This window comes from Notolepis coatsorum (assembly GCF_963971535.1).
Source record: "Notolepis coatsorum genome assembly, chromosome: 7".
NCBI lineage: Eukaryota > Metazoa > Chordata > Actinopteri > Aulopiformes > Paralepididae > Notolepis > Notolepis coatsorum.
The window spans coordinates 21,834,342-21,848,047 of record NC_140171.1 but is presented as its reverse complement, the minus strand read 5'-3'; the positions used below and the strand labels follow the sequence as shown (position 1 = coordinate 21,848,047).

Below are 13,706 nucleotides of genomic sequence, written 5' to 3'. Positions count from 1 at the left end.
CTATCTTGTCTAGCACAGTCTCTGGAGCGTAACAGTAAGAAGCATTTTGTATGAAAGTATTCTGTACTTCTGTATGACAACTATTAAAGAACTTGAACTTGAACTATACTCTCAGAATAGTACATAAGGGTAGAAATATATTTCAACACACTTAATATACAAAAAATATACTTTCAGTATGGAAAATATATGCACAGGTTCAACTTGGATAGGTTGAAACAGTAATTATAGATAATAATACAATAATACAATAATAATAATAATAATAATAATAATAATAATAATAATAATAATAATAATAATAATAATAATAATAATAATAATAATAATAATAATAATAATAATAATAATAATAATAACTTGGATTTAAATAACGCCGTTCAAGAAAACTAAAGACGCTTTACAAGGCAACAAAAAAGACAAATAAGGAATTAACTAAATAAATAATAATGACAATAAAGGACAGGGAAACGACTAGTAGAGACCATAGACCTTTGTGAACAAATGGGTTTTCAGGACTGTCTTGAAGGAGGCCAAGGAAATAGTTAGATACTTACTTATGGTAATAGAGCTTGTATCTACATTGAGGTTGGTGCTGCCGTCAGCCAGTGAGGTCTGCAGTGCTTCAGTTGCACTGGTTGCATTAGGAAGCACAGTTTGGTTCTGGAAGATCAATGTCATGTTGACAACCACAGACCCTTGTCTAGTAACAAAAGAAAAGAAGAAAAAAGAACAAAACATTAGCCTTGCTTGGAGGGTTTACAAAAATGTATAGACTTAGGACAGCCCATAATCCTTTCTATGGGATTCTATTGACCATCGTTACTACACATTAGTTATTGGACATTAAAGATGCAGCTGTAATTCTAAGTACTATCTTCTCTAAACAATGCATTCTTAGAATAAATCATAACTTACGAGAATTGATTGACCCTTGACCTTAAGAAGGTAGATGGATATATGATCCTGTAACCTTTGTTCACCTTGGGGAGAGAAAGAGAGACACACATACAGTAGATATCTGTTACTGAGATGGCCACTGAAGTTAACTTGAACGTGAAGTTAAACAAGTTAAGCTATATGAAAAAACTGATTTACTAAGGATGTGTATCAACTTGTTTTTTTTGTAGAACATCTGAAATACTTTGACTTGATTATGTTACTAACTTACATGTACTGTGTATCCCATTACACACTGCTGGTTTTAGCTGTATAAATAAACAAATACAACATACAAAGTAATGTCATATTGATGGGCTTACCTCTGTTGTAATATTTGCAGCCAGTTCCAGGTATGCTACAGTGGTAGAATCCAAAAGGTCATTTGTAAAGGTGCGCGTCATTCTGAATCCCAAACCCAAAGACCCCTCATTACTTGTAGGGGCTGCTGTGGATTCTGTAGTTGTTACAACTGGAGCTATTGTGATGGCTTCTGCAGTTGTTGTAGGTGCTATCACAGTTGTGGATCCTGCGGTTGTTGGAGCTTCTGCTGATGTTGCATTGGTAGTTGTGCTAACTGTACTAGCTGCAATAAGAGAGATGAAAACGATATTATCATTGGATGAAAATGGCAAAATAATTTTTTTTAAGTGTACTTAAAATTACACTTATAGCATTATTAATGATCATATCAACATATGCTTTGAATTAGTACATGATAACACATAAAAAGTTAGAAAAATGCAATTGCAAGTATACTCTCAGAATAGTACATAAGGGTAGAAATATATTTCAACACACTTAATATACAAAAAATATACTTTCAGTATGGAAAATATATGCACAGGTTCAACTTGGATAGGTTGAAACAGTAATTATAGATAATAATACAATAATAATAATAACTTGGATTTAAATAACGCCGCTTCTGCTGATGTTGCATTGGTAGTTGTGCTAACTGTACTAGCTGTAATAAGAGAGATGAAAACGATATTATCATTGGACGCAAATTGCATTGTTGTAAACATCACTTCACAACAAAGCTTAGTTATATTAGTCATTGTAACATATTCAATGTGGTTGTTGGAGCAACTGTTGTAGTTGTCGGAACAACTGTTGTCATTGGAGCAACTGCCATAGTTGTAAGAGCACCTGTTGTAGTTGTTGGAGACACTGTTGGAGTTGTTGGAGTTGATGTTATAGTTGTAGTATCAACAGTTGTCATTGTTGGACGTGCTGTCATAGTTGTTGGAGCAACTGTTGTAGTTGTCGGAACCACTGTTGTGGTTGTTGGAGCAACTGTTGTAGTTGTCAGACCAACTGTTGTAGTCGTTGGATGTGCTGTCATAGTTGTTGGAGTAACTGTTCTAACTGTCAGAACAACTTTTGTGGTTGTTGGAGCTACTGTTGTAGATGTTGGAGGTGCTGTTGTACTTGTCGTCGAAACTGTTGTAGTTGTTGGAGGTAAAGTTGTAGTTGTCGGAGCAACTGTTGTGGTTGTTGGAGCAACTGTTGTAGTTGTCAGACTAAATGTAGTAGTTGTTAGAGAAACTGTTGTAGATGTTGGAGGTGCTGTTGTAGTTGTCGGAACAACTGTTGTCGTTGGAGAAACTGTTGTTGTTGGAGGAGCTGTCGTAGTTATAAGAGCACCTGTTGTAGTTGTTGGAGAAACTGTTGGAGTTGTTGGAGTTGATGTTATAGTTGTAGTATCAACCGTTGTCATTGTTGGATGTGCTGTCGTAGTTGTTGGAGCAACTGTTGTAGTCGTGGGAACCACTGTTGTGGTTGTTGGAGCAACTGTTGTAGTTGTCAGACCAACTGTTGTAGTTGTTGGAGCAACTTTTGTAGTTGTTGGACGTGCTGCCATAGTTGTCGGAGCAACAGTTGTAGTTGCTGGAGCAACTGTTGTAGATTTTGGAGAAACTGTTGTAGTTGTTGGAGGTGCTGTCGTAGTTGTCAGAGCAACTGTTGTAGTTGTTGGAGGTGCTGTCGTAGTTGTTGGATTAGATGTTGTAGTTGTCGGAACAACTGTTGTGGTTGTTGGAACTGTTGTGGTTGTTGGAACAACTGTTGTAGTAGTTGGAGGTGCTGTTGTAGTTGTTGGAGCAACTGTTGTAGTCGTTGGAGCAACTGTTGTAGTTGTTGGAACAACTGTTGTAGTTTTTGGAGGTGCTGTTGTAGTTGTTGGAGCAACTGTTGTAGTTGTTGGAGCAACTTTTGTAGTTGTTGGACGTGCTGCCATAGTTGTCGGAGCAACAGTTGTAGTTGCTGGAGCAACTATTGTAGATTTTGGAGAAACTGTTGTAGTTGTTGGAGGTGCTGTCGTAGTTGTCAGAGCAACTGTTGTAGTTGCTGGAGGTGCTGTCGTAGTTGTTGGATTAAGAGTTGTAGTTGTCAGAACAACTGTTGTGGTTGTTGGAACTGTTGTGGTTGTTGGAACAACTGTTGTAGTAGTTGGAGCAACTGTTGTAGTTGTTGGAACAACTGTTGTAGTTTTTGGAGGTGCTGTTGTAGTTGTTGGAGCAACTGTTGTAGTTGTTGGAGGTGCTGTTGTAGTTGTAGGAGCAACAGTTATAGTAGTTGGAGGTGCTGCTGTTGTAGTTGTTGGAACAACTGTTGTGGTTGTTGGAGGTGCTGTCGTAGTTGATGGAGCAACTGTTGTAGTTGTTAGACCAACTGTTGTAGTAGCAACTGTTGTAGTTGTTGGATGTGATGTCCTAACAGTATCTGTGCTAGTTGTCGGAACAACTGTTGTGGTTGTTGGAGCAATTGTTGTAGGATGTGCTGTTGTAGTTTTTGGAGTAAATGTTGTAGTTGTTGGATGTGCTGTTGTAGTTGTTGGAGTAAATGTTGTAGTTGTCGGAACAACTGTTGTGGTTGTTGGAACTGCTGTGGTTGTTGGAACAACTGTTGTAGTTGTGGGAGGTAATTGTGTGGTTGTTGGAGTAACTGTTGCAGTTGTTAGACCAACTGTGGTAGTTGTTAGACCAACTGTTGTAGTAGCAACTGCAGTAACTGTGGTAGTTGTCGGAACAACTGTTGTGGTTGTTGGACCAACTGTTGTTGGAGGTGCTGTTGTAGTTGTTGGAGTAAATGTTTTAGTTGTGGGCGGTACTTTTGTGGTTGTGAGAGGTGCTGTTGTAGTTGTGGCTGTATTGGTAGTTGTGGTTGGATTGGTAGATGGGCTATGTGTATTAGCTGCAATAAGAGAGAAGAAAACAATTTTATCCTTGGATGGAAATTGCATTGTTGTTAACATCTCTTTACAGCAAGTGTTAGTGATAGCAGTCATTTGACCAGATTCACCTGCAAAAAAACAGTAATAGAGGACTTGTACAAAATGGATACTTAGGTTGGTTGGTTACTAAAGTACAACTAACATATTATTTTAATTTGTACACAATAAGCACATCTTACTTACTTATGGTAATAGAGCTTGTATCTACATTGAGGTTGGTGCTGCCGTCAGCCAGTGAGGTCTGCAGTGCTTCAGCTGCACTGGTTGCATTAGGAGCCACATTTTGGTTTTGGAAGATTAGTGTCATGTTGACAACCACAGACCCCTGTCTAGTAACAAAAGAAAATAAGAAAAAAGAACAAAACATTAGCCTTGCTTGGAGGGTTTACAAAAATGTATAGACTTAGGACATCCCATAATACTTTCTATGGGATTCTATTGACAATCGTTACTACACATTAGTTATTGGACATTGAGATGCAGCTGTAATTCTAAGTACTATCTTCTCTAAATAATGCATTCCTAGAATAAATCAAAACTTACGAGAATTGATTGACCCTTGACCTTAAGAAGGTAGATGGATATATGATCCTGTAACCTTTGTTCACCTTGGGGAGAGAAAGAGAGACACACATACAGTAGATATATGTTACTGAGATGGCCACTGAAGTTAACTTGAACGTGAAGTTAAACAAGTTAAGCTATATGAAAAAACTGATTTACTAAGGATGTGTATCAACTTTTTGTAGAACATCTGAAATACTTTGATTTGATTATGTTACTAACTTACATGTACTGTGTATCCCATTACACACTGCTGGTTTTAGCTGTATAAATTAATAAATACAACATACAAAGTAATGTCATATTGATTGGCTTACCTCTGTTGTAATAATTGCAGCCAGTTCCAGGTATGCTACAGTGGTAGAATCCAAAAGGTCATTTGAAAAAGTGCGCGTCATTCTGAATCCCAAACCCAAAGACCCCTCATTACTTGTAGGGGCTGCTGTGGATTCTGTAGTTGTTACAACTGGAGCTATTGTGATGGCTTCTGCAGTTGTTGTAGGTGCTATCACAGTTGTGGATCCTGCGGTTGTTGAAGCTTCTGCTGATGTTGCATTGGTAGTTGTGCTAACTGTACTAGCTGTAATAAGAGAGATGAAAATGATATTATCATTGGATGCAAATTGCATTGTTGTAAACATCACTTCACATCAAAGCTTAGTTATATTAGTCATTGTAACATATTCAATGTGGTTGTTGGAGCAACTGTTGTAGTTGTCGGAACAACTGTTGTCATTGGAGCAACTGCCATAGTTGTAAGAGCACCTGTTGTAGTTGTTGGAGAAACTGTTGGAGTTGTTGGAGTTGATGTTATAGTTGTAGTATCAACAGTTGTCATTGTTGGACGTGCTGTCATAGTTGTTGGAGCAACTGTTGTAGTTGTCGGAACCACTGTTGTGGTTGTTGGAGCAACTGTTGTAGTTGTCAGACCAACTGTTGTAGTCGTTGGATGTGCTGTCATAGTTGTTGGAGTAACTGTTCTAACTGTCAGAACAACTTTTGTGGTTGTTGGAGCTACTGTTGTAGATGTTGGAGGTGCTGTTGTAGTTGTCGGAGCAACTGTTGTGGTTGTTGGAGCAACTGTTGTAGTTGTCAGACTAAATGTAGTAGTTGTTAGAGAAACTGTTGTAGATGTTGGAGGTGCTGTTGTAGTTGTCGGAACAACTGTTGTCGTTGGAGAAACTGTTGTTGTTGGAGGAGCTGTCGTAGTTATAAGAGCACCTGTTGTAGTTGTTGGAGAAACTGTTGGAGTTGTTGGAGTTGATGTTATAGTTGTAGTATCAACCGTTGTCGTTGTTGGATGTGCTGTCGTAGTTGTTGGAGCAACTGTTGTAGTCGTGGGAACAACTGTTGTCGTTTTTGGAGGTGCTGTTGTAGTTGTTGGAGCAACTGTTGTAGTTGTCGGAGCAACAGTTGTAGTTGCTGGAGCAACTGTTGTAGTTGTTGGAACAACTGTTGTAGTTTTTGGAGGTGCTGTTGTAGTTGTTGGAGCAACTGTTGTAGTTGTTGGAGCATCTGTTGTGGTTGTCGGAGCAACTGTTGTAGTTGTCGGAACAACTGTTGTCGTTGGAGCAACTGTCGTAGTTGTAAGAGCACCTGTTGTAGTTGTTGGAGAAACTGTTGTAGTTGTCGGAACAACTGTTGTCGTTGGAGCAACTGTCGTAGTTGTCAGAGCAACTGTTGTAGTTGTTGGAGGTGCTGTTGTAGTTGTTGGATTAAATGTTGTAGTTGTCGGAACAACCGTTGTGGTTGTTGGAAGACCTGTTGTGGTTGTAGGAACAACTGTTGTAGGATGTGCTGTTGTTGTAGTTGTTGGAGTAAATGATGTAGTTGTCAGAACAACTGTTGTAGTTGTTGGATGTGCTGTTGTAGTTGTTGGAGCAAATGTTGTGGTTGTCGGAACAACTGTTGTGGTTGTTGGAACTGTTGTGGTTGTTGGAACAACTGTTGTAGTAGTTGGAGCAACTGTTGTAGTTGTTGGAACAACTGTTGTAGTTTTTGGAGGTGCTGTTGTAGTTGTTGGAGCAACTGTTGTAGTTGTTGGAGCATCTGTTGTGGTTGTCGGAGCAACTGTTGTAGTTGTTGGAGCAACTGTTGTAGTTGTTGGAACAACTGTTGTAGTTTTTGGAGGTGCTGTTGTAGTTGTTGGAGCAACTGTTGTAGTTGTTGGAGCATCTGTTGTGGTTGTCGGAGCAACTGTTGTAGTTGTCGGAACAACTGTTGTCGTTGGAGCAACTGTCGTAGTTGTAAGAGCACCTGTTGTAGTTGTTGGAGAAACTGTTGGAGTTGTTGGAGTTGATGTTATAGTTGTAGTATCAACAGTTGTCATTGTTGGACGTGCTGTTGTGGTTGTTGGAGCAACTGTTGTAGTTGTCAGACCAACTGTTGTAGTTGTTGGAGCAACTTTTGTAGTTGTTGGACGTGCTGCCATAGTTGTCGGAGCAACAGTTGTAGTTGCTGGAGCAACTGTTGTAGATGTTGGAGAAACTGTTGTAGTTGTTGGAGGTGGTGTTGTAGTTGTCAGAGCAACTGTTGTAGTTGTTGGAGGTGCTGTCGTAGTTGTTGGATTAAACATTGTAGTTGTCGGAACACCTGTTGTGGTTGTTGGAACTGTTGTGGTTGTTGGAGCAACAGTGGTAGTTGTCAGACCAACCGTTGTAGATGTAGGAGGTGCTGTTGTAGTTGTTGGAGCAACTGTTGTAGTTGTTGGAGGTGCTGTTGTAGTTGTTGGAGCAACTGTTGTAGTTATTGGAGCAACTGTTGTAGTTGTTGGAACAACTGTTGTAGTTGTTGGAGGTCCTGTTGTAGTTGTAGGAGCAACAGTTGTAGTAGTTGGAGGTGATGTTGTAGTTGTTGGAGCAACTGTTGTAGTTATTGGAACAACTGTTGTAGTTGTTGGAGAAACTGTTGTAGTTGTTGGAGGTGCTGTTGTAGTTGTAGAAACAACAGTTCTAGTAGTTGGAGAAACTGTTGTAGTTTTTGGAGGTGCTGTTGTGGTTGTTGGAGCAACTGTTGTAGTTGTTGGAGGTGCTGTCGTAGTTGTTGGAGCAACTGTTGTAGTTGTTGGAGCATCTGTTGTGGTTGTCGGAGCAACTGTTGTAGTTGTCGGAACAACTGTTGTTGTTGGAGCAACTGTCGTAGTTGTAAGAGCACCTGTTGTAGTTGTTGGAGAAACTGTTGGAGTTGTTGGAGTTGATGTTATAGTTGTAGTATCAACAGTTGTCATTGTTGGACGTGCTGTCGTAGTTGTTGGAGCAACTGTTGTAGATGTTGGAGAAACTGTTGTAGTTGTTGGAGGTGGTGTTGTAGTTGTCAGAGCAACTGTTGTAGTTGTTGGAGGTGCTGTCGTAGTTGTTGGATTAAACATTGTAGTTGTCGGAACACCTGTTGTAGTTGTTGGAACAACTGTTGTAGTTTTTGGAGGTGCTGTTGTAGTTGTTGGAGCAACTGTTGTAGTTGTTGGAGCATCTGTTGTGGTTGTCGGAGCAACTGTTGTAGTTGTCGGAACAACTGTTGTCGTTGGAGCAACTGTCGTAGTTGTAAGAGCACCTGTTGTAGTTGTTGGAGAAACTGTTGGAGTTGTTGGAGTTGATGTTATAGTTGTAGTATCAACAGTTGTCATTGTTGGACGTGCTGTTGTGGTTGTTGGAGCAACTGTTGTAGTTGTCAGACCAACTGTTGTAGTTGTTGGAGCAACTTTTGTAGTTGTTGGACGTGCTGCCATAGTTGTCGGAGCAACAGTTGTAGTAGTTGGAGGTGATGTTGTAGTTGTTGGAGCAACTGTTGTAGTTATTGGAACAACTGTTGTAGTTGTTGGAGAAACTGTTGTAGTTGTTGGAGGTGCTGTTGTAGTTGTAGAAACAACAGTTCTAGTAGTTGGAGAAACTGTTGTAGTTTTTGGAGGTGCTGTTGTGGTTGTTGGAGCAACTGTTGTAGTTGTTGGAGCATCTGTTGTGGTTGTCGGAGCAACTGTTGTAGTTGTCGGAACAACTGTTGTTGTTGGAGCAACTGTCGTAGTTGTAAGAGCACCTGTTGTAGTTGTTGGAGAAACTGTTGGAGTTGTTGGAGTTGATGTTATAGTTGTAGTATCAACAGTTGTCATTATTGGACGTGCTGTCGTAGTTGTTGGAGCAACTGTTGTAGTTGTCGGAACCACTGTTGTGGTTGTTGGAGCAACTGTTGTAGTTGTCAGACCAACTGTTGTAGTTGTTGGAGCAACTTTTGTAGTTGTTGGACGTGCTGCCATAGTTGTCGGAGCAACAGTTGTAGTTGCTGGAGCAACTGTTGTAGATGTTGGAGAAACTGTTGTAGTTGTTGGAGGTGCTGTTGTAGTTGTCAGAGCAACTGTTGTAGTTGTTGGAGGTGCTGTCGTAGTTGTTGGATTAAATATTGTAGTTGTCGGAACACCTGTTGTGGTTGTTGGAACTGTTGTGGTTGTTGGAGCAACAGTGGTAGTTGTCAGACCAACCGTTGTAGATGTAGGAGGTGCTGTTGTAGTTGTTGGAGCAACTGTTGTAGTAGTTGGAGGTGCTGTTGTAGTTGTTGGAGCAACTGTTGTAGTTGTTGGAGCAACTGTTGTAGTTGTTGGAACAACTGTTGTAGTTGTTGGAGGTGCTGTTGTAGTTGTAGGAGCAACAGTTGTAGTAGTTGGAGGTGATGTTGTAGTTGTTGGAGCAACTGTTGTAGTTATTGGAACAACTGTTGTAGTTGTTGGAGAAACTGTTGTAGTTGTTGGAGGTGCTGTTGTAGTTGTAGATGCAACAGTTCTAGTAGTTGGAGAAACTGTTGTAGTTTTTGGAGGTGCTGTTGTAGTTGTAGGAACAACAGTTCTAGTAGTTGGAGGTGCTGTTGTAGTTGTTGGAGGTGCTGTTGTAGTTGTAGGAGCAACAGTTGTAGTAGTTGGAGGTGCTGCTGTTGTAGTTGTTGGAACAACTGTTGTGGTTGTTGGAGCAACTGTTGTAGTTGTTGGAGGTGCTGTCGTAGTTGTTGGAGCAACTGTTGTAGTGGTTAGACCAACTGTTGTAGTAGCAACTGTTGTAGTTGTTGGATGCGATGTCCTAGCAGTAACTGTGCTAGTTGTCGGAACAACTGTTGTGGTTGTTGGAGCAACTGTTGTAGGATGTGCTGTTGTAGTTGTTGGAGTAAATGTTGTAGTTGTCGGAACAACTGTTGTGGTTGTTGGAACTGTTGTGGTTGTTGGAACAACTGTTGTAGTTGTGGGAGGTAATTGTGTGGTTGTTGGAGCAACTGTTGCAGTTGTTAGACCAACTGTGGTAGTTGTTAGACCAACTGCAGTAACTGTGGTAGTTGTCGGAACAACTGTTGTGGTTGTTGGACCAACTGTTGTTGGAGGTGCTGTTGTAGTTGTTGGAGTAAATGTTTTAGTTGTGGGCGGCACTTTTGTGGTTGTGAGAGGTGCTGGTGTAGTTGTGGCTGCATTGGTAGTTGTGGTTAGATTGGTAGATGGGCTATGTGTATTAGCTGCAATAAGAGAGAAGAAAACTATTTTATCCTTGGATGGAAATTGCATTGTTGTCAACATCTCTTTACAGCAACTGTTAATGATAGCAGTCATTTGACCAGATTCACCTGCAAAAAATAGTAATAGAGGTCTTGTCCAAAATGGATACTTAGGTTGGTTGGTTACTAAAGTACAACTAACGTATTATTTTAATTAGTACACAATAAGCACATATTACATACACAAATTACAAAAAATTATTAACAGTTCAAGTATACTCTCAGAAAAGTACATAATGGTAGAAATATACTTTTAACACACTTACATTATTATTAAAAGTATACCTTTAGTATGGAGGATATACAGATTTTTCACTTGGCTAGGTTGAAACAGTAAGTATATACTTACTAATGGTAATAGAGCTTGTATCTACATTGAGGTTGGTGCTGCCGCCAGCCAGTGAGGTCTGCAGTGCTTCAGCTGCACTGGTTGCATTAGGAGCCACATTTTGGTTTTGGAAGATTAGTGTCATGTTGACAACCACAGACCCCTGTCTAGTAACAAAAGAAAAGAAAAAAGAACATTCAATTTTCAATAATCCTTTTATTGACCATTGTTGCTATATATTTATTCTTCCACATTAAAGATGCAGCTGTAATTCCAAGTACTATATTTTCTAGACAACACATTTCTAGAATAAATGATCACTTACGAGAATTTATTCACCCTTGACCTTATAAAGGTAGATGGATATATGATCCTGTAACCTCTGTTCACCTTGGATAGAGAAAGAGAGAGACAGACAGATGTTACTGAGATGGCCACTGAAAAGTTTACTAGTTATCTTTTCTTTAATCATTTTTCTGCACATAATTATAATTAATGAACATGTTAACTGTTTTAATTAAGCATTACTTCCATTGTGTCCGGGACATCCTGTGAAAACGCTTCATGCGACAGTGTCCTTTTGAAGCAGAGGGAGGTTGCTACAAAGCATGCCATCTAACAACAAACTTCATATAAATTGACTCTGCTATAGAGCCACACTCTGTTATGCACAAGTTTACAGACATACATGACATACAGATAGACTACATCTATACATTTATGACATACCAGATTTACAAATACAGTACTGTTTTTGTAGGGTGATTATGGTTTATTTACATTGAGGTTCTGGTGTCACGTGGAGTGTGTTATATGAAATACCCCCCCCCCCCCCCCCCCCCCCCCCACCTACCAATCTCCTACCTACCAACATCCTCCAATGTACAGTTTCTTCATCAAATGTATATACTCTCTTTTTTAGACTCTTCTTGTATCACAAACAGTACTGTATTTGTAAATCTGGTATGTCATAAATGTATAGATGTAGCAGTACTGTCTATCTGTATGTCATGTATGTCATATATGTTATGATGAATTGAAAATGGGGAACCCTGATGTAAACAAGACGAAGGTCTTTCTCTGGTCTGCATCCCCTTAACAATTGTGTATTGAGCTGTACTGTATTGTACCCATTTTGCAATCTGTTAATACAATCTCCAATCAATCAATCAAATAACAACCGGTAACTCACTGTGCTTCTTAAACAATGATTGGCTTTAAATATTCGGGGTAACATCATACATGTACATAGATCAAAATGTACAATGATAAGTTCGTTTTCGTCAATGTCAGCATATCTTTTTTCCTTCTCCGGCTTCTCCTGCTGTATAAGTTTACAGACTTATATTATTCAATGAGACTGCCAGGCAGCTTTTGCGCGACGGACACCGACACAGAGACCACTCAGCCTCAGAACCCCCCCCCCCCCTGCGATTTATATTTAGTTTTACAATGGGTCATGACAAACCAATTACGTAATCAAACATTGTGTAAACAACTAACATATTCCAGGTGACTGTATCTTTTTTGAAAATCAATACATCGATTCATAAAGATTATTGTCCGCCATCTTGGTATCATTCAGAAAATAATGTGTTAAAGTTAGAGGTTCTATGTAGGATTGCAAGTAACTGTCTAACTGCATATATAACTGTTTCCACTAGAGGGCGCTCTAGGCGGAGCCACTCATGATACCACCAGGTGGCGAGTATTTAAAGAGATGTCTCCTCCCCCTCTATCTCTTTTCCACCTGCCTCTCAGAGAGAGGAGAACTCTAGTACTGCTGCTTACCATGTGAATAATAATAAACCACGCCAAAGGCTAAAGATAGAAACCATGCCTCTTGACCACATTATTGTTGCCCCGTAGCCAGATTCTGTCAACAGAATGAACGGCGGATTCATTCGGAAAAAAAGTAATTCGGTTGTGGGCGGGTTCTGGGGTCACGTGGAGTGTGTTATACGAAATAACAACCGGTAACTTCACTGTTTCAGCCAATCAGAATCAAGAAATTTGCATGCCATTGTATAATTAATCTTATTACTCTGCTAAAAAAATATATTGTCATAATGATAGGCTTACCTCTGTCATAATATTTGCAGCCAGTTGCTTGTATGCTACAGTGTTAGGATTCAAAAGGTCATTTGAAAAGGTGCGCATTATTTTGAATCCCAAACCCAATGTTCCCTCATTGCTTGTAGGGGCTGCTGTGGATTCTGTAGTTGTGACAACTGGAGCTATTGTGATGACTGCTGCAGTTGTTGCTGTTGCCAAAGTTGTAGCTGCTGCTGAAGTTGTTACTGCTGCTGAAGTTATTTCTGCTGCTAAAGTTGTTTCTGTTGCTGAGGTTATGGCTGCTGGAGTTGTTGGTGATACTGTAGTAGTTGTAGGAGAAACTGTTGTAGTTGTTGGAGGTGCTGTTGTAGTTGTAGTAGCAACAGTTGTAGTTGTTGGAGGTGCTGTTGTAGTTGTAGGAGCAACAGTTGTAGTAGTTGGAGGTGCTGTTGTAGTTGTTGGAGCAACTGTTGTAGTTGTTGGAGCATCTGTTGTGGTTGTCGGAGAAACTGTTGTAGTTGTAGGAGGTGCTGTTGTAGTTGTAGGAGCAACAGTTGTAGTAGTTGGAGGTGCTGTTGTAGTTGTTGGAGCAACTGTTGTGGTTGTTGGAGCAACAGTTGTAGTTGTACTAGCAACAGTTGTAGATGTTGGAAGTGCTGTCGTAGTTGTTGGAGCAACAGTTGTAGTAGTTGGAGTTGTTGTAGTTGTTGGAGCAACTGTTGTAGTTGTTGGAACAACTGTTGTAGTTGTTGGAACAACTGTTGTGGTTGTTGGAGCAACTGTTGTAGTTGTTGTAGAAACTGTTGTAGTTGTTGGAGGTGCTGTTGTAATTGTTGGAGTGACTGTTGTAGTTGTTGGAGCAACTGTTGTAGTTGTTGGAGGTGCTGTTGTAATTGTAGGAGTAACAGTTGTAGTAGTTGGAGGTGCTGTTGTAGTTGTTGGAGCAACTGTTGTGGTTGTTGGAGTGACTGTTGTAGTTGTTGGAACAACTGTTGTGGTTGTTGGAGCAACTGTTGTAGTTGTTGTAGAAACTGTTGTAGTTGTTGGAGGTGCTGTTGTAAT

The 13,706-nt window shown here is 40.0% G+C and overlaps 1 protein-coding gene across 1 annotated transcript in view; it reads right to left on the bottom strand.

Moving 5' to 3' along the window:
* Positions 1 to 12,940, bottom strand: part of LOC311231370 (uncharacterized protein) — a 45,207-nt gene extending 32,267 nt beyond the window's left edge. The window contains exons 1-9 of the mRNA XM_084317939.1: positions 12,672 to 12,940; positions 10,915 to 10,979; positions 10,611 to 10,756; positions 5,059 to 5,321; positions 4,721 to 4,785; positions 4,361 to 4,506; positions 1,263 to 1,525; positions 919 to 983; positions 558 to 703 (exon numbers count right to left, since the gene is read on the bottom strand). Of these exons, the coding sequence (XP_084174065.1) occupies positions 558 to 703; positions 919 to 983; positions 1,263 to 1,525; positions 4,361 to 4,506; positions 4,721 to 4,785; positions 5,059 to 5,321; positions 10,611 to 10,756; positions 10,915 to 10,979; positions 12,672 to 12,749 (1,237 nt within the window). The 5' untranslated portion in view covers positions 12,750 to 12,940. The remainder of the gene's footprint in view (positions 1 to 557; positions 704 to 918; positions 984 to 1,262; positions 1,526 to 4,360; positions 4,507 to 4,720; positions 4,786 to 5,058; positions 5,322 to 10,610; positions 10,757 to 10,914; positions 10,980 to 12,671) is intronic.
* Between the last annotated feature and the right edge of the window lie 766 nt (positions 12,941 to 13,706).